General features: G+C 32.5%; 1 protein-coding gene across 4 annotated transcripts in view; it reads right to left on the bottom strand.

Annotated features, from left to right (window-relative positions):
- Positions 1–20,055, bottom strand: part of LOC105335100 (probable methyltransferase-like protein 24) — a 29,710-nt gene extending 9,655 nt beyond the window's left edge. For 3 of the 4 annotated variants that reach the window (XR_010707337.1, XM_011438809.4, XM_011438811.4), the window contains exons 1-6: positions 19,712–20,055; positions 16,711–16,749; positions 9,725–9,858; positions 8,002–8,130; positions 6,820–6,894; positions 1,610–1,751 (exon numbers count right to left, since the gene is read on the bottom strand). Coding sequence is in view for 3 of the 4 variants with exons in the window: in XM_011438809.4 (XP_011437111.2) it covers positions 1,610–1,751; positions 6,820–6,894; positions 8,002–8,130; positions 9,725–9,858; positions 16,711–16,749; positions 19,712–19,825 (633 nt within the window). In the remaining variant the exon portion in view is untranslated. The remainder of the gene's footprint in view (positions 1–1,609; positions 1,752–6,819; positions 6,895–8,001; positions 8,131–9,724; positions 9,859–16,710; positions 16,750–19,711) is intronic. The other variant, XM_011438812.4, reaches the window with a different exon arrangement.
- Between the last annotated feature and the right edge of the window lie 3,743 nt (positions 20,056–23,798).

Below are 23,798 nucleotides of genomic sequence, written 5' to 3'. Positions count from 1 at the left end.
ACAATCTGAGGGGGCGACCATGCATTTCTGTCCATTCATTACAATTACTTTTAATATTCCATTAATTTGTATTTACAAGTAAAATTCCAACTCAGAGTGATTTCCACTTCATTGAAGACAAATTACTTTTTCCATTCTTCTACACAGAGTACTTTTTTAAAATAAAATTATTGATGGAAAAAAATTTTGGAGCATATAATTGAAATAGAAAACATGATGCCTTTGGCCCAAACACATATTCTATTCTGTGACATGATGCAGCTACTAAAGCGGTTTTAATGAAACATTTCCTCTATGGCCTTTTGCAACTGCAGTCAAAGCAATTAAAGCCCTCTCCAATTCCATTTCATTATATCCTATCATCTATAATTTACACCAGTTAGCTGCCGACTGCAATTATATAGCCATTACAAAGACGTCATTCCACAGTCAACTACATGTTCCTTTAATATGATATTACAGAACACAATATGTGGGTCTTTTGATACAGAAAGGAAAATTGGGTTTAACTGAAAGATCTACCCTACAGAAAACGTCAAAATAATCTCTAACCCTGTCCACCTTATTCTCTTTCGAGAAGTGGATGTAGGCTATGCTTGTCCACTTCTTAAAAGAGAATATGTCCACCTTTACATTACCTAAATGAAACCTCCTACATGTTTGAAGGTTTTTGAATTTTCTTGCCTTTACGGTTATAATAAGGGTGTTTTCAACTTTGAAAGAAACTACCTATTTTTATGAGATGAAAATTAACATGTCATTTGCTTTAATATTCTAAATTTTGTAGAAGCTAGTACAAGGCCATTTGCACTTTTGATGAATGATGTTTCAAGACATGACGAGTCTCAAGTGCAACTTTGATGTAAACAAACTCACTTGCCTTTCTGACAGCTATGTGGTTTACGATTTAATTGTTTAATATTTGATTATTTTGTTTTAAACTGGAATCTTTGAAGAAGATTATAAATACGGTACATGTATGTACTTCAAAGCAACCTAAAGGCATACATACAATAACACAACCCTCTCCAAATTATGGTTATTGTTAGCCTATCTGATATTGTATTAAAGATGTTAAGTGATTAATAGAACTAAAATAAATTAGAAAATTGCATGTGCAGGTAATGGCTTCCTCATTAATAGAATAGTGTTTAAAAATTCATGACATGCTCTTCATCAGAGATGGCTTTGTACATACAATCTGAATAGAATGATATAAATTGACGAAACTATCAGAGATGTCGAAAACCAGCATGTAAAATGCCAGAGGGCATTAACCAATGCTGTAATTCATTGATCAATTCAACAGACAAGAGGCCATCGTATCTACATCATGCAGAAGTGTTAGATTATAGCATATGCTGAATTGAAAATTATATGTTCATGTTAAACAAGCCATATAGTGTAGAAAATGGGAAAAAAGAGGAAAAAAGTCAGCATTACTGTATAGTACGTTACAAATGAGTCTAAGCATTGCTTGGTAAGATCATCTCTCAAAACTTTCTCTCCCCAAATAATCATATGGTTACTACAGAAAAAGGCCAAAAACATCCAAACCCATTTCATGCAAGGAACAAGCTTTCAGTGGACCGCATACATATATACATACCTTGGAATGGCCCAGCTCCTCCCTCTGTTTCTGGAGGGTCCTCATTTTCCAGTTGGTCCCCCGTGATGGGTTATTGTCCCCAGACAGACCAGTGGCATGGAAGAAGACATTTTGGCCGTGTTTATGGTCTCCTACCTTCATACTACAGACAAAAACAGGCACTCGTAGACATTGAACATACATATATACGGTAAGTAAGAATAACTGACCACTCTAGATTTTATTGTGTTTCAATATGTAAGAATATACATACATTCTGTATATACTGGGGGTACGTACAAAAAGGAGAGAGAGAAAAGACAGAGATGGAGAGAGATTATGACAATATACTGCATTTGTACCGGAATTAATGAGAGCAAAATATGCAACAAGAGGCCCTGGGGTCACTTGTTCACCTAAGCAGCAATATCCAACAAACTTTAGACTGCTTTCCATATATGTATATAATAGAGTATCAATTACAAATATACTAAATATATATCTGTACTTTAGTAGGCTACTTGGACAATGTAGAGTATATATATAAGGAATAAGGAATTATTCTTTGAGTATTATGAGGTGATAATTTCAGTCGGGGCATGATCAAATCCGATAAAGCCCGAAGGGCTTTATGATAGATTTGATCATGCCCCGACTGAAATTATCACCTCATTATATTCAAAGAATGATTCCTTATTACTTGTATTTATATAATTTTAAGCCATCGTACGATTGAATATTTAAATATAAATAAGCAAACACCGCTGGCGCCTCAATTTGCCGTCATTTGTATTATGGGTTATATAGAACAAAATCGATACGTAGTGTTATCACAGGCAAAGGCATTGGAAAATGTAAATATAGCTTGATTTTCAAAGATTTTCATTTTTTTTCCCAACATATTCTTAAGTTAAACATTCTGTTTCTTTCATTGTTTCATTTTTTGCAAATAAGATTTTAAATTTTTTTCCTCTATATATTCCTAAATAAAAACCTGACCTCCATTGTGGCCCCACCTTGCCTCTTGGGATCATGATTTTAACTACATTGTAACTTGAAACTAATCTACCCAAGGATGCTTTCACCAAAGATATAGCTTTTTGGCCTATTGGTTTTTGAAAAGAAGATTTTTTAAAAGATTGTTCTGTACATATACATGTATATTCCTTATTAAAGTTTATGAAAATTTTATAAACCCCCCCCCCTCCCCCCCCCCCCAAAAAAAAAAATTTAGGCCCCTCCTTACCCCAAGGGATTATGATTTCAACAAACTTGAATCTACATTACTTGAGGATGCTTTTGAAAAATACAGTTTTTCTGGCTAACTGGTATTTGAGAAGAATAATTTTAAAGACTTTTTTTCTATATATATTTATGCCAATTTGAACAAACTTGTATTTATTCTACCTATTAAAGCTCCTTCCACACACGAAGCAACTTTTCTGGTTAAATGGTTTTTGAGATGAAGATTTTTAATGATTTTTCTCTACATATTCCTATATAAAAATTTGAACCCCCCCCCCCCCCCCCCCAAAATCTATCTACACTACCTAAGGATGCTTCCACATAAGTTTCAGCTTTTCTGGCCAACTGGATTTATAGAAGAAGATTTTTGAAAAATATGAACAAATTTTCAATAATTCAAACTATCTCCCTTATTAAGAGGGTGTGACCCTTAAATATGAACAAACTTGTATTCCCGTTGTCCCATTTATGATTGTGCTAAGTTTGGTAGAAATTGGCCCATTGGTTTTGGAGAGGATGATGAAAAAAGTTGATTTAAGACAACAACGACAATGATGACACCAATAGACAATGCACAAATTTTTATCAGAAAAGCTCACTTGAGCCTTTGGCTCAGGCGAGCTAAAAACAGATTGAGAAGTAAAAACCACCTAGAATACTGTACAGTTACACGTATGTCAGATTTTTGAAATGCTTTTTAATAATACAGATGAAACGTCTGGACTCCTTGAAGAAAATCGGTAATAAGGTCAAGGACAGTATGGCTTACTTAAATTGTTGGGTTTTTCTCCTTTTTTTTTGCTTTTTAAATTTAAGAGTTTCCACTTAGGCAGGCTATCTAATTACAATGTAAAACTGCTGAGTGTCATAATACTTAGATTTGATTTCAGTGTACCAGTATTACTGAGTAGTCCTTCCATTTCATTGATCAATTCATATCAACATCATACATGTATTTGCCAATTCACAGTCAAAAAATTTCAGAGGCTTGTCTTGTTACAGATTGCATGACAGAACACAATACACATAAACATGAAAAACTGCCTTTATACACACTAGCAAGACTTTCAGCAGCAATGTCTTATGTTTTTCATACAATTTTACAGCAGTTTTGTTAGCTGATAATGTGGTTTAGAACTCTCACTGGTCACACTAAAATTGTGCACTCATACAGAAATAGCATCATAACTAGAGCAAAGCTCGTTGCAAAGCAACGAGTGGGTCTTCCGTTAATGTCGGAAGTAAAGCCGGAAGTTCTTGTAAGAAGCAGAGCTCTTAAACCAACAACAAGAGTAACTAAAATTAAAAGATGAAAAAATCGAATTATTCCTGGTACGACTTAACAAAATATAAATGATTTTAAGTACGAATTAACAAAAACCTTTCTGATTTCAAGAACGACTTGACCAAAAAAATCCGAATGTGTTCAAGTACGACTTAACAATTATTTTTGGTACGAATTAATTTTACTTTGAACATTACGCTATTTTTTAAACCAAGGACGCGGAATCAAAATTTCCGGAAAAATCAATTTTTAAACCCTGATATCTCTGTGATGCATCGTCCGATTTTCAAACGGATTTCGGATTTGAATTCACCATGGTAAGTTTAATAAGACTGATGTATTGTCTTATTTTGTTCAAAAAAATGAAAATTTCCAAATATTGGAACTGCTTCTGGTTTTGAGCAAAATTGATGAACAAAATTTTAAACCCCCCAGTACATTATAGAATTGATACATCTATCATCGGTAAATATTTCAAAGCAATATCTTTAAAGTTTACGGAGATTTCTTCCGGACAAAATCACTTTTTTTAAATTTAAAAATGGCCGCCAAATTTGAACGGAAGTGACGTTAATGCTGAAACTTTAACATCTTTTAGGCACGGTAACTTTACAAAAGCTCTGAAAATTTCATTGAAATCGGATGAAAACTTTTTGAGATATATAGCCGAGAAGGAGTCAGAAAAAAAATAAAAAATAAAATAATAATAAAAAGAAACCGAAGAAAAACAAGAGGGTCTTCCGTTGGAAACGGAAGACCCTAATAAACTTTTCAATACCAGTGAAAAATGTATGTAGTTAAATTATACTGAAACTTTAACTTTGAATCTGCAGATTTCAGTGCAGTTTTGAATAACTCAAGACTGCTCTGGTCTAGAAAACTTGAGCTACTGTGTTTTCATCAATATTTGTTGCACACCAATTTTCATGGATTTCATTCTTCAGTTGATGTTCATCTCAGTATGATGCGAATGGTAGAAAAGCTGCATGTCCTTAAATTTACATATCCTCAAAACTAAGAATTTAATCAAATATGGTTTTCACAGAATCTGTTTATAGTTAATTCCCTCTATTTTAATATGGGACAAGTTTAATTTTTTGAATTGAGCAAGCACGGGCCAATAATTTTTTTTCATTTTGAAATTCAATTAAAGTTCACAATTTATACTCTCTACTTGAATTTATTACGGATATTTCCTGCTTTATATCTACATCAAAACCAGTGAATCAACTCATATTTAGTCATCAACTATAACATCTTATCCAAAAAGATGTACCGGTAGTCACCTAATGGTGAATGTTGGAAAACCCAAAAATATTTCATCGTTCTTGACTTCAAACTGAATCCGGGATCTAACTGATTTAGGGGCATTCTCTTCATACATGCAATGCATGTAGTACTATCATAAGAAGACATGCACCTTGAATATGCTTTGGTTATTTTTTGTCTAATTTCCTGAGCTAGTAAGGATTGTAATTAATCTTTTGCTTACAATTCTACACTCCCTCTGTATATCCATCATCAGTGCCTCAAAATGTTTTTGTTTTCTATATAATGACCATATTAAACAAAACAAAAATACGACTCAACTCTCTCAAGCGTAATACAGATGTTACGTGGATATTGGTGACACGACCATCCTAGGGCAAACAATCGACTATTCATTATTTAGTGGCTTCAGGATCACAGTGTCAATTTCATCATGGCTGGTTTTTTTTGTTGGTTATTAAAAGCTTACAGTAGACAATCCCAAAAGTTGATTGAGTGTAGCCATTTGTGCAACATATAAATTTGATTAATTCTACCAGAGGCAACAAAGGTCACAAAAACCTACTGCTAAATGACAAATCAGTTACTGCTTCAAAGTAATCATACTTTTAATTCCTTGTTTTTCCTTCAAAATTTGAAAAATTTGCCTACAGATGATGAATTCAAGACTCCATCCATGGTTGATTAGTTAGAAAACAAATTTTTGTTTATTTCCATATGCTGAACTATCCACTAACAAATTGTTAGAGTTGATCTACCTGGTCAATTTCCAACATTTCTAATGTACCGGTACTTTTTAACCATAATCACAAAACAGGGTTTTTGTACTTGATGCAAATTTTGAATGAATAATGTCCATGAAACGGTCTATGAATTTGCCCAGCCTGTTTGTAATTTGTATTGCTATGTACTTTCCTCTTTGTTCTGATCAGAGTTAGTAGAAAAATATGATGATCAAAACAGGTTTGATAGTCGTCAGTTTTGTAATGTTGGAGCAATCCCATCACATTATCATTTATTATATGAAAAAAGAAAAAAAACAAAATTTTACAGAAAGCTGTCTGCTGTGTAACACTACATAACAGTAAGCTAATCTTGCATATACATAAAATTTGATTTGTTAATAAAAATACTCAATAATATTGAATATCATGTAAAACTTAATAAATAGCAGTTTACAGAATATATGTTTAAAAAAAAAAGATTTTACCGCTAAGTTTGTGTACACTAACACCAACATACACATCCACAAATAGCAATGCTACATCCCCTCATGAGGGACAATAAAACTGACTTCACTGTAGGCATGAATTCATTATAAGTGAGTTTGCTAAAATTGTGTTATAATATACTATAGTGCCATTAGTGGGTTTTTGTAAAGCGTTTCAATACAGATCTTTGTACAGGTGCAGTATACAGTGTATATCCTTACCTGGGATCAAAGGAATGGACTTCACAATTGTACTTTTTCACTATAGCGTCATCAAAGCTGAAATCAAACTGGATTCTGGAAAGACATATAATAAAGAATCTGGTTTAAATTGCATTCCATTAAGCTGTGTTTGGAAGGACGTTTAGAATGAAACAAGACCTTTAATCCAAAGAATCTTCAAGCATTTAATTGGCATATAATTCATCTTAATCAAATTTCACATTACGTGCTAAGGATATGAATTTGTCAAATCCAGAACAAATTTTTCATGTGAAAAGAATAATCAATTTCACATAAATTTTTTATATCAAACTCTTGCGAATGCTCTTCTCTTCACATTAAGATTTATAACAGGCTGCATGTTTACAGAAATCCTTATGGTATATGTCTGTGGGTTAAGGCAGCTTCTTACTACCTTTAACATTACCTTATATAAACTATCCACCATAAACTTTTCATCAATCTTATCATTCATCCATACGTTTAATGGACAGTCTACTGGTAATTCAGTTATAAATTCTCAGTATTTATTTTACATAACCAAATCATAGTATACCACAATGACTTAAGTGTCTTAGAATTCTTACATAGTATCAATAAAATGGCTGCCAATGAAATTAATTAAATCATTCAAAAATCCCCCTGGCAAAAGAAGTAAAATGAAGCTGAAATTTGATTTAATCTAATTATCTTTGTTCTCTCTTGATGTAATGTACTTTCTCCGTTGAAATGACCTCCAGAGTCCAATGAAATAGAACCATTTAAAAAAAAAACCCTTGTAAAAGAAGTAAAATGTAGCTGAAATTTGATTTAATCCAATCATCTTTGTTCTCTCTAATTTCTCTGTTTTCTTCGAAGCTTTACTTACGTGTTGAGTGTGTGAATGTGTGAGTGTGTGAGTGGACATTTTGAAAGTTCTGATTTAACAACATTAAATATAAGTAAGGGCACTGTAGCTGCACACTACTTTTTATGACTTGTCAATAGTCAAAGAAACTTTTGTCAACTACTATGAGTATTTGCTACAATAAATATTTGATAACATAGATTATCCTTGAAAAAAATTGTTGCTCAACCTACTCAGTTTTGACTACACTAGCTGTTTTCTGGTGAATAGACTAAATTTCACTTTGTACAAAGAAAAATAGACTAAAGCAATACATAAAGCATCTATATATTTACCCATATGAGTAGACTAGACAGTTGTTTCTTGGACGGAATCTGTAATCATCACAAAAGTCCCATCCGCCATCATCCAGCTTTCCTAGGCGGATGACTTTCCGGCAGAAAATCTGTAGACTGTTAATATATCTAAAAAGAAAAATAGGTGCGATATGTAGGTTAGGTTTAACCTTATTAACATTTTATTTCATATTTTCCAGAGAAGTATATATGATTTAAGGTTTTTTTCAAATTCAATGAGCTCTGGAATTAGGTGGTCTCTCTCTCGATCTTTCTCTCTCTCTCTCTCTCTCTCTCTCTCTCTCTCTCTCTCTCTCTGTACATGTGACTTTTTGTTCAAAATCACAAAATTAAAAAAAATCAATAAGCAAACACATTTTGTTCAAACAAAGAGGCATGGAATAATGACTGTCCAGCACACTTTGATAATTGATTTCCCTTCAATAGTTTGTCAATGGTTGTGCTTGTTTAGGTGTATCAAGTATCCATAAATATCCTATGGTTTTCACTAGCTGTTTGCTAATCCTCAGTTACTAAAGTACATTTCAAAATTACAATACAACAGATTCCTTATACACACCTAGATGATTGAAAGATGTGTAACACATTGACAGAGTTTGAAAGCTGGTATATTGTATAGTAGATAGGAATTCAATACATGTACTCAGTTTTATAGTTCAATAGTGCACATATTGCACTGCCGTAGAACATTATTGACTTCATTACCATTAAGGCATTGTCTGGTACGTACTCAGAGACATTGGGGACGTACATACAAAAACCAAATGTCTGATTGGGCAGAGTGCAAAAGACAAATGGCACATGTACAACTTCTGATGTTTATTCTAACCAATGAAATTAAGTCACAACTTTTTAGTTTAAGTGTAGAGAATTCGTTTCAAATAGCTAAAATAGATGCATGGATCCTAGCTCTCTTCACTATTAAGAAAAAAGAACAATTTTTGTGAATGTTGCAGGTCTAGAAATGTTGTTTTGAAATGTAAAAGCTTCATCTCTTAAATTGCCTCAGATTTTAAATCTCAAAACAACGTTTGGAAGCCAAGAAGGTAAAAATGCTGCAACATCATGATAACAAGAACTTAATTCCAATTTTTTTTAATGTAATATTTTAGTACAATTCATTTATTCAAAGAATATTTTAATAATATATTCAATTTTTCTAGGGTAATAAAACTATAATTACTTAGATTAAACTTTAAGAAAAAGCAGCGTTACAAATGAGTTTGGGAGATCTTTGGAACAGCATACAGGAACTCTTAGAAACTTACATGTAACTGTAGCAATACTCAGTGTTATGACTGGTATTACCGTACATGTATCAATATGTGATGATATTGATATACCGGTACATGACATTTCATAATAAATATTATTATCCAAAATTATATATCTAAATAACAGTATAAAATTGGTAAATGTATTTTTTATATCTGATAATCTTCTCATGCCATTCATGATTTATTGGAGAATAACAGTCATATATTGTGGCATTTCTTGATCTTGGTTATGTACCTGTAGTGTAATGTATGATAATGTTAGAATAAATCATAACATAAATAACATAATCAATGAACCCCAAACGACTATCTGTGACTGACTGACTGCATTTCTTGACCTTGGCTATAACACTACATGATATAATGTATAAGAATAAATCATATCACAACATAATCAGTGACACCCTGAACCCGTCGAAACTGACCGATGATAGAGATCCCCCAGGGCTCCCTGGTCCATCTTCTGCATGGCCTCTTTGGACGGTAGAACCACCGTGTCATTGTGAGGGTCAGGGTATCCCTGGCGGTACTGGTCAAGTTTGGAAGGAGGCTTCGTTATCTGTTCATATGCAAGACAAATCAGAGGTATCATTATTTGTTTTTATAAATATAAAGTGAAATTTTTATACATGCATATACATGTATTCACTATAGAGGTTACATGATACCAGTATGTTCATATAATAAAACAAAATAAATGTTTCATTATCTGTTTATTACAAATAAAATAAAATAAAATACAGTTAGAAGTTTTACTATCTGTTTATATATATAAAACAATATTTACTAGCTATAACTTCAAAATGACAGAGAGAAATAATTCTGATTTTCTATATCGGACAGTTGTTTTTACCATGAAAGTCTGGACATATTATGCAGCATTATTTTACTCAGAAAATACACCCATGTAATTTCAAAATACATAAAACTGAGAAACAGTTAAAGTGAAACAGAGAGAGCTTTGTAGCAACCTCTAATGATACAACGTCCACTAATGATATAATGTTTCATTAGTGGTCAGGATGTTGACCACTAATGATATAATTTTATCATTAACGAACAACCTAACCGTCCGCTAATGATATAATTTCAGATTTGTATCATTAGCGGTCAAAAACCGTAACCTCTAATGATATGGAAAAAAACTGAGAAATAAGTACTACCTTGACCACTAATGATATACATTTGCACACATTTTCAATTGCATTAGTGGATGGATTTGAAACCTTTAATGATATAACATGATAAAAGATTAAATATATATATATATATATATATATATATATATATATATATATATATATATATATATATATATATATATATATATATATATATATATATAGGTTTGTTAATTATAGATTAGAACAACAAGGAATATCAATTAAAGTTGGTTGAATTAAAACTACTTAAACAATAGGGATCATGTCGTTGTAACAAAGAATATTAGCCCAAGTTAAAAATTGGCCCGCGTTTCATTTTTCAACATTGATTATTGATTCGGGGAGGGGGTGGGGGTGGGGGGCTTTTTTAACGTTGAAAACTGAGACCAAAAGTCGTGAAATGTATACCCGGATTTCATTTTTCAACATTGATTATTGATTTGGGATATTGAGGGGCGGGGGGGGGGGGAGGAGGGGCGGGGGCTTTTCTGACGTTCAAACTGCGACCAAACGTCATTTTTCAACAGCTCAAAAAAGTTTTTTTTTCTAATCTCTGATGACCTCACACGTTGAAAATTGACCAACTACAGGTTTTTGAACTGTCTCTGAAATGGAACTTGCTCTACCTAATTATTTTGTATCTGATAAAAAATTTCAGCTCCATGTTTTAATTCCTAATATTGTCCGATATTCATGCCGATATGGATTTTTGTTTTTGTTTGTTTTTGTTTGGGGCTTTTTTCTCGATAGCAACAGTTTGTTATTAAGACTAAGAACTCTGTCTCTTGTTGTTAAACTGTGTAGACAGAGCTAAAAGGAATATATGTCAAACAACATCGTCTCAAGCCATGGTCCGGTGTCCGTTTATATATATATCTCTCTCCACCATGATCGTTCATGTTGACCGTGGTTTGCTAAGATTGTCAAACCAATACCGGCCGTTTATGTTATATTTCCGGTAAATCGCTTCAACTTTAATTTATTTTGAGAAGTCATGATAATTAACTGACAGCACAATAATGGGCAGTTTTCATATTTTTATCAGACAAGTCGCGTCAGTGATTATTTAATTAATTCAACTTAACAATAACTTTTCTTAAACTTGCAAGATCAACAAAATTATGATTAATAAGCTACTTATCTTGATTTGACAGAAAAAATATTGTGTTCAATACAGATACAAACACTACACAGAAACTTTTTCGTGGGTGTGTTTAGGGAGTATTGGACATTTATGACGCATTCGCCGGCGTTACGAGGAATCTTGACCCGGGTTGAAATTTGACCCGGATATCATTTTTCAACGTTGAAAAATTGATACCAAAAGTCGTGAAATTATACCTGGGGTCAGTTTTCAACAGCTTGAAAAATATTTTGCAAACTTCTAAGGACATCGACACGTTGAAAACTGACCCTGTTGAAAATTGACTCCGACTTCAGAGTTTTGAACTGTCTTTGAACAGAAGTGTAACTTGCTCTTCACAGTTTAATTGTACATGTGTGTACTTAAAAGTTTCGGTTTCAAAACTTCAACTCTTTCATACTATCCGCTATATTTGCCGTCTTGGGTAATTTGACATTTCAAAGGTTGATTTTTCTGACTTCAATCATTTAATATTTCATTTGATTGAAAACGTGGTATGTAGCAACCTCTTTTATTATACTTTCATGTTAAATACTGAAATCTGATTGGTTTAGACGCAGTTGATAATTTGTTTTATTACCCTCAGCGTTAGCAACACACTTGGCAACGGGTAACACAACGAATTGTTACATGCGCGTAAATTATGCGCGTACAGTTCGCCGTAGAATTCACGTCATTTCTATACAAAAGCAGAAAAATTTCTTTAAAATTAAGACATTCAGTATAATAAAATAAATAGTGCCTATTTGGGAGGATAACAGTTGAAATTGACACCCCTCGAAAACCATTGTCAACCTCCGCTTCGCGTCGGTTGACAATGGTTCTCTCGGGGTGTCAATTTCAACTGTTACCCTCCCAAACAGGCACTATTTATATAGTGATACACTGTCCACTAACGATATAATGTTGCATTAGTGGACAGAATGTTGACCACTAATGATATAATTTTATCAAACCCGGGTCAATTTTCAACCCGGGTTAACATTTTTTGTTACACCGACATAATCACCATTGTTGAAGTAGTTTTAATTCAACCAACATTATTTCATATTCTTTATTGTTCTAAGGTATAATTAACAAACCCACATATTCAACTTAACAATAAATTAGTGATTCAATTGTGCTACAGACCATAATAGCAAATAGTCTTGTGTTGTCTATGGTTTAATTTTAAAATTCTTCAGAAATATTTTTTTTACAAGCTAACCACTTTGAGTTTAATATACCCGGTAATCATTTTTGGTACAAGTTAACTATATCTGGTCAATCACTCACTTCCTGTCAGCCTTACTGACCAGTCCGGTCTCACTTTGTCAATCGTCTTCAATCTTGTTAGATGCGTGCCTCGAACCACTAAGTAAGTCTTTTTTATTGAAGTAATTGCTCAAATTTGTTAGTATTAAATTGTATTTTTGAAGTATAGTTACAGATGGAAATTTATTTTACAGATAAAACATTCTTAAAAGTATGGCACACCATTATGGTCTTTAAAGTAATTTACAGTTAAAGGTATAAAGTTAAATTGTATATTTTCCTATTAAGTAATTTGTTATTTCTATTTGTTGTAGTTTTTTACCAATATTATTCATGACGGCAACGTTTCCACACAAAATAAAATATGAAACCCGTGTGACTTTTGTTTGCGTTGTGCAAGGTTAGCTATCTGCCTGCACCAGGCAGAATAAGTCTTATGAATTGGACCTTTTTCATGTTAATAAAATCCCGCTAAAAGTTTATCAATAATGTTTTAATATCGTAAAATTGTTTTTCTTCAAACTTTCTTCAACTAAAAATATTTAGCACAACTCCTTTTTGATTAATGATAATCAATTTGGATCTTCAAGTAAACAGACGAAGTCATAAATGGTATGTATTTTGTCTGTATGCGACTATTTCAGTTCAAGTAAAAAGGTAAAATGTCAGGGTAATGTCAGAATGGTGTATTTTAAAGGACAAAATACATGTATATGATCAAATAACGCCCCCCCCCCCCCCACCAAAAAAATAAAATAAAAAATTAACCAATTCTTATGCAGTATCGTATGAAAATCAAATCAAATATATATATATAATTTTATATTAAATTATATCATATTATATCATTAAAGGTTGCAAATCCATCCACTTATGCAATTTAAAATGTGTGCAAATGTGTATCATTAGTGGTCAAGGTAGTCCTTATTTCTCATTTTTTTTCCATATCATTAGAGGTTACGGTTTTTGACCGCTAATGATATAAATCTAAAATTATATCATTAGCGGACGGTTAGGTTGTTCGTTAATGATAAAATTATATCATTAGTGGTCAACATCCTGACCACTAATGCAACATTATATCATTAGTGGACGTTGTATCATTAGAGGTTGCTACAGAGCTTTATTTATATAAGAATCATTAACATGAAAGTTTATTTTTATGACAAATGTATGGCTAAATAGTCAAATGTAGTGTTTTCTTTTTATGTTCATATCACTGACAGGAAATTTCCATAGCAAAACTGCATGCCTTCATATTTATTTTGAATATAACCATTACCTACTTCTGTTGTTTAAACTTGAAACTGATGTACGCGTTTCTAATTTTACCTAGTTTAGTCATGACTTGACATGATCATCATTTTCGCTTTAGCATTTCATGTTACAAAATATTTTAAGTTTAGACAGTTATTTTCATTTCGCAATGCAACCATAAATGCTAGCTAAAACTTTATCTTAGCTAGGATGACTTTCAGACTTTACTCCTTATTCAATCATTCCAAGTTTTCTGTATCACAAAAACTATTACATGTACAATGATTTCAATCAGATTCTCTTGATACCAACTTCGACTTCTTTCACTTACACACATTGACTCAAACTTTGTCCTTATGTGAAGCTTATAATATTTGATTCCCCACACTCTACACATGTATATAAAAACCTCTACACTTCTAACACTCTACACATATATAACTGCATGACTTAAACTTGAGCATCACTTGATACATAATAATAATCCGGATATGATTAAAAAAAATCTCAAGGGCAACTATATAAAGTTGGTAAACAACCTCTTTTTAACCGAGATTTATAACCTTTTTCTCTATCTCATTTTATTTCGTCTTAACTCCACTATAAAGTATTCTTCCTTTAAAAGTAAGATTTGAAGAACAAACATGAGCCTGTCTACATTCTATTACCCCAGGGTCTTAATTCAGTTCCTCATGATCGACTACAGTGAGTTAATTGGTCTTGGTTGTAAATACACACCAAAGTATACTTATACATGAAGAAGAGGAAAATACTGGGTAAACACTTCAAAAGTTGAAAACTTGAGTGTTGTAATTCTGTAAAATCCACTCTGTATACACAAATACTTGTGGGATAACAAACCAAATTTATATACATGTAATACAGGAAAGAGAAAGAGAAGGTTGGGGGGGGGGGGTGTTAATGATTGCGTCCCACAAATTTATGCCATCCTACACTATTTTAGTTTACATTGAAACGTGCATTCTTTTTACATGAGTCTTTACATCATTGGAAATTGAAATGCCTCTTTGTATGATTTAACAAAGAAATATTGTATATTTGTTCCTGACCCAAATTTATACGGTCAAAAGAAAGAACAACACTCCCTGTCTTTTTGCTACATACAAACATTGAAGTGTACGTTGCTGAGATCTGGTTTTAATATTTTCTGTCATTATACATGGATAGCATTTAACCTGAAGTAAATCAAAATTTAGATGTAAATGGTACAGTTAATATGTCAAAAGTTACAATCCAAAAGTGAAAACCTAATCGAATAAAGCCAGAAGGGCTATATGATAGATTTGATCACGCCCTGACTGAAACTATCACCTCATAATATAAAAAAAATTATACCTTATTAATTATATTTATATAATTCTCAGCAATTGTACAATTAAATATTTAAATATAAATAAGCAAACCCCACTTGCGCCCCAATTATACGTCATTTGAATTTATTGGACTGCATAGTACAAAAATGATATGTACCCAGAAGTGTTATCAGAGGCAAAGACACTGAAAAATGTAAATATCTATACATGCATGTATATACCGGGTATTTATCTATATATTAAAGGTCTCAGCCAACATATTGCATGTTATTTCTTCAATACAATTAGTGACACTGACTCATTAGAATCATTTTAACAAGCGCATGGACTTTGTGTAGTTGCAAGTCTCAACAGCAATGTTACGTACTACGTAGGCTTGTCTATTTCATTGCTGGCCACTCAGCCATGGCTCTTTTGAAATCAACAACAAGATTTGTCTGGCTTTTAAGCCAAGACTACCTAATCTTTGCATATTTCACTTGAAACCAAATTTAATATTTTAACTTGTTATGATGCAAGAAATTAATAGTTATGCCCTACCCGAAGTCCAATTCCTTGTTAAGGTGGTTCTAAATATTTCTAGAAATAGAAGCTGCAAGATGCTTCCCGTAAAGTCAATGTCACCACCAATGTTAGACAGAAATTAGATTTATCTTAATTGGTACAATTATAATTAAATCTTAACTGATAAATTTCAGTGAAATCAGCTTTGCGAATGCAATTCATTTTGCATCATCAAACCATATGCTATATTATCAAGAAGTCTAGTTTAGTGATAGAAAATGCAGAGAATAAAGCAATTCGAGTGCAATACAGGAAAAGGATGTTCAGTAAAAAGTCAAAGTTATCGTATGCTGCTGCATGTACAGGTACATGTATAAATACAGAACACAGTGTGTACCGGTATTTTAGAGAGAAAAAAATCTAAGGATGAATGGGAAACTTCAATACTCCTTTTAATAAAAAGTTAAATAAAACCTTACTTTAAATTCTTTACCATAATTCTCAACTTTTGTTATATATAACAATAAGTGTATAGTTCGATTAGCTAAGTCTCAAATTCAATACCGGCTGGGCCGGGTTTTTATACTTTATAAATTTTAAAATTTATTTCATAAAGAAAGGTTTTATATTTTGAAAAAATGAATTCTGTGAGGATATCTCAATTTGCTGTACATTGTCATTCATCCATATATTAAATACATGTATCAAATATCTCAGTGTCCCATTCCACCTCACTTTAATCCCACGCAACTTACATGAACCTCATGTGCATGCACACTAAAGTCACGGTGATCCTATGGAATTGGAGAAAATAAACATGTGGATAAATATGGCATATACACATTCATACAATGGGAAAATATGTAAGCATTAGTGCCCCTGCTCCCAAAATCACGCTAAGATGGAAAGTTTCCTTGATCAAAAAATATTTTTTAGAGTTACCCTACATTAAACAATTTTTATCAAATAAAATAATAAATTGAAAAAGCACAAATACCATATATATATTTACAGTTCAAATTAACTATGTGCCAAAGACACGTATTGTATAAAAAAAATTAACATATAAAAAACCATATAAAACACCATTACTGTGAATTATGGTAATCAGGAATCGCTAATGAGACAAAATGCTGAATATCTACACAACTTTTCATTTTGATTCCAAACTGACAACTTTGCTTCAGAAAAGAAAGATTTATTTGCTTACACTTCCCTGAATAACCTAACAGAATATCATGACAATTAACACAGAATCATTATAAGACATTTTCTCATTATATTGTTGACTGATTTAATCTAATAACTGCAGGTAGACAATTGCCAAATTTCTGTTCACTTAGTACATTTTTTGTAATACATATAAACTTAAACTTGTTATGAAGTTCAGGTTTGATTAATTTATGAATAAACATAGAAATTGCAAATTCTCATCATATTTCATTTAAAACAAAATGCTTTTTATTTTGTATTTACCAAAACCTGTTGTGAGACATAAATACATGTGATCATAATACATATCACAAATTTAATTTGGTTGGGATACATGCAATGGTATATCAAACAAAAATTCAATTTCTTCTTTCTAACATGTTGTAAACCACAGCACTTTGTGTCAACAAGCACCTGCAAACCTAGTGAAGATTCAAAAGTTTCCTTTATACTTATATCGATAAATTGATCAAACTTATCATTCAGACTGCACTTTCAGCTAGTCTTTACCTCGATCTGTTTCTATTCACTTTATAACTGCAGTATGTGGGAGTGAAATTATCTCCTCTCCTAATATTTTTTCTCTCAATTTTTTATACATAATTGTTACAAGTGCATTTCAAATTATGATATATTGATTCTTCCACTTATCTTTATGTTTCTATTATTCATTTCTAATTTTCTATACATGTAAATTTGATACCTGCATGTCTAGTACACAGTAATGTTCAGACATACACTGCATTGATCAAAATCATCCACAGTTATACATGTACTCCTATTTCTCTTAATATTAAACTGCTTAACTTTTTGACATCCAATGCTATTTTTATTTTTTTTCCCTCGCTTTTTATCAGATATTTCGACTGGTTATTTTAATTTTAAAATTAACCATTGACCTGCTTCATCTGCTATATAGCTGCCAAACTGCAGCATGTAATATTGAGACAATTCAGCGACATCTTGCTTTCAGGTCAATTACATTGTATATGTGTATTTATTATTTGACTCTAACCTGGTACATTCAGTTTGCATGTACCATGTGTATCTTTGTGACAGTCCTGCAGAAGAAAAGAACAGTAGTTCAGTCGGGAAGTACCATTTCTTGCCATGTAATGAAATAAATCATAACTACACAGAAAAAACTTAATGGTGGCAAGGAAAGGGACTTGCCGACTTGGCCAGAATTGGTCTACAGTCAAATAGTCCTGCAAATTTCAGTAGAATTGCTTATCTACCAAACAACTATACAAAATATACTCATGCATATAACGTTAAACTGGATTAGATCATTTCTTCAAACTGCTTCATGGATGTAATTTAGTTCTTAAATTTGCATGTAAAGTGAAGGCATGAGGAAGGTTTTTTTTTCAAAAGATCAAATCTTGTAAATCCTTACATCTTTTAATCAGAAAAAAAGAAGAAGAAAATCTGTTATGATATCAAGTATCAAGTGAAAACAAGTAACCAGACTGAATGGGGGTTCGCTGGGAACCTACTAGCTATAGTTCAGCTTCAAATCTACCCGAATTTAATAAAATTTAATTTGTACATGTATATATAATTCCGATCAGGCAACATGGTTTTATTTCTTTAATAATATGTGATTTTATTCTGAAGTACTGTACACAACTTATAAGGTACAAAAGCAATGCAACGACGGGCAACAAGCAGATTCAAATGTAAAACATGTCAGTACAATACCTGTATCAATGATTCGCAATGAAAACACATCCCCCCCCCCCCCATTTTCTACCCTATGCATTATTTATATAAAGACCTGTAGATTATTTATTTCTTTTCAATGCTGGTTTCATGAGGGGCTTTTTTTCTATACAATGTCAATTTGTCAAGACAATTTTACACTTACAGATCAAACTTCCTAGTTTTGAGGCATGAAATCTACTTATGAATAATTCTTTTATCAACCGAGGTCGGAGGAGCATGTAGAATTTCTTTTTTACCACAAGTTCCCTTTGGTCAATGTTGTTATCAATTTCTGCTTTCATGTGGACAGTGCATACTTCACAAATCAATGAGATAATTAATCGGTGGCATTGTATACAAATACGTGTCAATTTAAACGGGGTCACTGGAAATGCTAGCCCATTCAAATTTGTAGAGGAGAAAATTTAAATACAAAATTCCAACAATACCTTCAATTAGAAACATGATCCTGCAAGTTTAAAATATGAGATTTCAGAATAACTATTCATGGACGTATTATATTGTGAAATTTTAATTCATAAAAAAAATCGACTTCAAATCGAGTTTCATCTAAAATTGAAAAAAATTATTAAAGGTAACAGTTCATATCGAATTATTTTAAAGGTACAGTCCATATGTCTACAAATAATTCAAACAATCTGCCATGCTAATCAATGACAATGAATGATTTATAAATAGACCATATTGTGCATTGTCAGTAAACATGCACAATGATGCAATGACCATACTGTTTCGTTTTTGTTTCATTTCGTGCAAACAATGTTTGTTTGGTCAGCCAACAATAAATTGTAGCAATTATAAAATATTTGTTCTTACCGCTTCAGGCTGGTTAAGTCGTTGTAAAACATTTGGCCCCGAGCGTAGAATATAGACAATTGTGAAACTTGCCAAAAATAGCAAGATCAACAAAACTGTATTTCTGCCTCTCATGGTTGCAATAATACGCTCTTCCTATATATATATATTTTTCAATGTGTGTGAAATCGACACCCTCCGACACACAACTCCATACACGCAGTTCTAAATCATGGGCTATGGACTTTAAATCTCCAGTTAATCCGAACTAAATACACCAAGACCTACATGTTTTTCTTGAGAATTTACACGTGTGCCCTCTTCCTCTAGCTTTCGTACAATGAGTGTGAAAGCCAAACCGGTGACGATGCAATTCGGGCTACTGGCAATTCGCTTCACAACAGCATGCATGCACACGTGTTCTTTTTATCACAACAATCTTAGATATGCAAGAAAATATCCATAGAATTAACCAAATGACAGAAATCTAAAAATATCTTAAGCAAATTTGATGAGGTGAATTTTGCATTATAAAGGAAAAATACTATAGGCTAACAAACATCCCAGCTGCAAACCATCAAATAAACAAGTTAATGTATTCCATCAAAAAGGAAGAAAGTTGTTTTTTTTAAATTCAAAAGTATCCATATAACGAAAATGCATTCTTAAAGGAATTGAGGTTAGGATAAACACTATATAAGAACTAGGTTCATGATCCAATCAGCTGTGAAGAGAAATAGCAATGGTGAAAGTAGCCAGCTTTGTGTTACCCCTTTGGCGTTTGGAAGGTGTCGTTAATGTATTATGCGGCTGTGCATTCCAGTGTTAGACAGTATTTTGTTGATATTGCCTAAAATATCAAAATGCTATATAAAATGCCACATAGATGAACTAATATGAAAGGCATAAAATGGTGACTTAGTTTCCTTGACTTTTCTAATATATATATATATATATATATATATATATATATATATATATATATATATATATATATATATATATATATATATATATATATATATATATATATATGGTCTGCTTTGTCTGGACCCTGTGTGCTTATTTCAAAGTTTGGAATCCACAGCTGCACTGAGTCAGTGAAATGACGCTGCTAAACACTTTTCATGGAACAGATAGGAGCATTACCTATCTATAACTGTCCAAATTCTAAGGTTTCCCTTTTTGGTTAGTTTAATTTTACAACATGTCTTCTTCCATTATGATGGTTCTTTCTCTTTCTCTCATATTTTACCAAAGATGTCAAGTTGCATATTGGCAACCGTGTCTCTGTCTGCTTTAAATGGATTCTGCAGGGATGTTGTCTAATCCTGGCCCCGAGGTTATAAAACTTTTTTCATACTCGTACTCATACTCATACTCCGTACTCCGAGTATGTGCTCCACTGAGTACGACTTTAAAAACCGAGGTTATAAAAGTTTTGGAGTACGTTCTCCGCTGAGTACTATTTGGAGTATGCTCCAAAAGCCGATCGATGAAATTTTACGTCTCTGAAGAAAGACAGAGAACGGTAATTCATGTAAATAGTCCTGGCATGTAGGCAAACTGTACATCTATTCTGATTAATTATTTATCAACAAAATGTAACACATTATTTACATGTACATATTACCTTCTCCATCTGCAAGCATGGAGATGTGTCTGCATCTATAACTTATAAATTTTTGAGCAACAGAGACGATAAATCCATGCAGTGTAATTGGTAAAATTATCAACAAATTGTGTTTATGTCAAATCTCTCCCCACCCCCCCCCTCTCTCTCTCTCTCTCTCTCTCTCTCTCTCTCTCTCTCTCTCTCTCTCTCATGAGACTCAGATAGTGATTGATGCATGTGATGATTAAGTATAATTATGTTGTAAGGAACGATATGAATATAAAAGAAAGAAGTAAGAATTTACACGGATATGAAGAGAGTATTTCAACATAGAATTTAGTTCGATATATCTAAAGTTTTCCTGGCTTTTATACGATTTTGATATTTTACATGCCAGGAAAAGGTCAGAAACGACGCCAATATAAAACTGGAAAGTCACTGCCCCCAAGTGGATATCTCTTAAGATATTTAGTGAGCAGTTCCTGTAATAGGGAAGACAGGGAAGAGTTTAATTCAAAAATAGAAACATATACTTGGGAAAATCACAAAAATACTGAGAAATCCGTTTATTTTTACACTCATATAGTATACACTAAGGAAATTATATGGGTATTCCAATTTAATTGCAACATACTTAGTACTATATTTGCCTTTTAAAATTCTTGTGAGAAAAAAACATCTAATATCTTGAAGGGGTGGGGTGGGGGTGGGTGTTGGAATTGCATCAATGAACATATGCCAAAAGCCAAGGACACACGTAAAGTTTCTCATTTTAATATTTTTGGGAATGTGCACGAGAGTTTAAGAAAATTCACTAATTGAAATATTTTTGAAATTTCCAATTTGAGGACCACGTTAAACCGAAAAAACGTGTTCAAGGAAACTGTGTACTAAAGTTGCTGTAACCCTTTTTGTGGGGTTTTATTTATGGTTCAAGTTTTTCTCACTTAGTCAAGGCTTGAAAATGTGTGTTTAGAATTTATATATACATACTGTGTCATTTTTAATCTTAAGTAACGTCCATTGATATTTTTGAGCAAGCCTTTTCCTATTCATCTTTAAAATTCGAAATACATGTGTTAATTTTGATGCATTTGACATAGATATTTGGTTACTTTAGATAAAAAAGGAATAGCTATATGAATTATCTAAATAGTTACTTGCTAATAAAATTAAACAATTTAAGAGATGAATATTCCCACAGCTAAGCTATATAGAGAAAAATCTCTCAAATGAAAATGCGAAGAAGCTATTTTAAGTAGTACATGTATTTTCAATCGATTGCATAGAATAACAATAATCCCCTTCAAATCTCTCTCTCTCTCTCTCTCTCTCTCTCTCTCTCTCTCTCTCTCTCTCTCTCTCATAAATTCTAGCTTTTATCTTGCGGGTTATGATTAATTTAAGTGTTATCTTTTTTTCTTTTTTTTTTACATAAACAAGCTTTTAATTAACTGTAAATTACCCGAATTCTCAAGCAGAATATATATAAGAATAAAATTTGATGTCATAACACCAAATTTTATTTGTAGAAAGATACTAATATAATACTTAAGACTATGGGGTCACCGGGACCCACCATCCTTATATTCGAGCGTTTATAATCAAATGTTAAACCAAACAATGCATTTCACCTTACGTATACTTAGACATGTCTATGCTCTCGATGTTTTACTTCGAAATAAATAATAAAGATCGTAAGGTAGGTGATGTTCCATGGTAAAATTTCTTTAATATTTGGAAAATAAAAATCAATTACTGGTAGATGGTTCGGAATGGATACTCTACCTTCCCGCAGTAAAATTAAAAAGAAGTTGCGGCCTATATTAGACAAAGAACACATCTAGATCTCTGCAGCTACATGTAGTATATGGTCACCTAGGAGGCCAAATATGTACGTCATAATTTTAAAAATATTGCCAATACAAAACTTAAAAATTCGAAATATTATCTTTATGTTTACATCTAACGCCCTTTAACCTGCGTTTTAATTACTTACTGCTGATTCTTGATTACTTTCTACATTTCCAAGTAAGATTGCTTTTTGATAACTTTCAAAATAGGTTTTTATTATCGATATTTCGAGATAAAAAGAAATGAACCTTGTTCAAAATTACTCTAAATTTCACAGCGTTTTTGACACTACAGAGGAAAGGCGATTTATAAGCCAATATTTTCCACATGCAGACTGTAACTGTTTTATGAAAATAAAAAAAAACCAACAACAATCGTATAGATAAACCACAGGAAGTAGGATTCGCCGCCCCCCCCCCCCCCACCCACACACACCAACACCAACTCCTCTTAAAAATATTTAGTTCCAGGGGTAGATCCAGAATGTGAAGTTAGAGGGGACGTCAGTATAAGACAGGGAGTCTGGAGAGGCCGCTTTGTGGCCTCCAGATGGTCCAGGGCAAAGTCCTGTTGGTGACCCAGGGGGCAAAGCCGGCCCCGGAAGCTCCAGGATTCTAGAGATTTTGTAGGGTAAAAAGG

This window comes from Magallana gigas, chromosome 7, assembly GCF_963853765.1.
Source record: "Magallana gigas chromosome 7, xbMagGiga1.1, whole genome shotgun sequence".
NCBI classification, from domain to species: domain Eukaryota; kingdom Metazoa; phylum Mollusca; class Bivalvia; order Ostreida; family Ostreidae; genus Magallana; species Magallana gigas.
The sequence above is the reverse complement of the archived record's forward strand: the minus strand, read 5'-3'. Positions and strand labels throughout refer to the sequence as shown.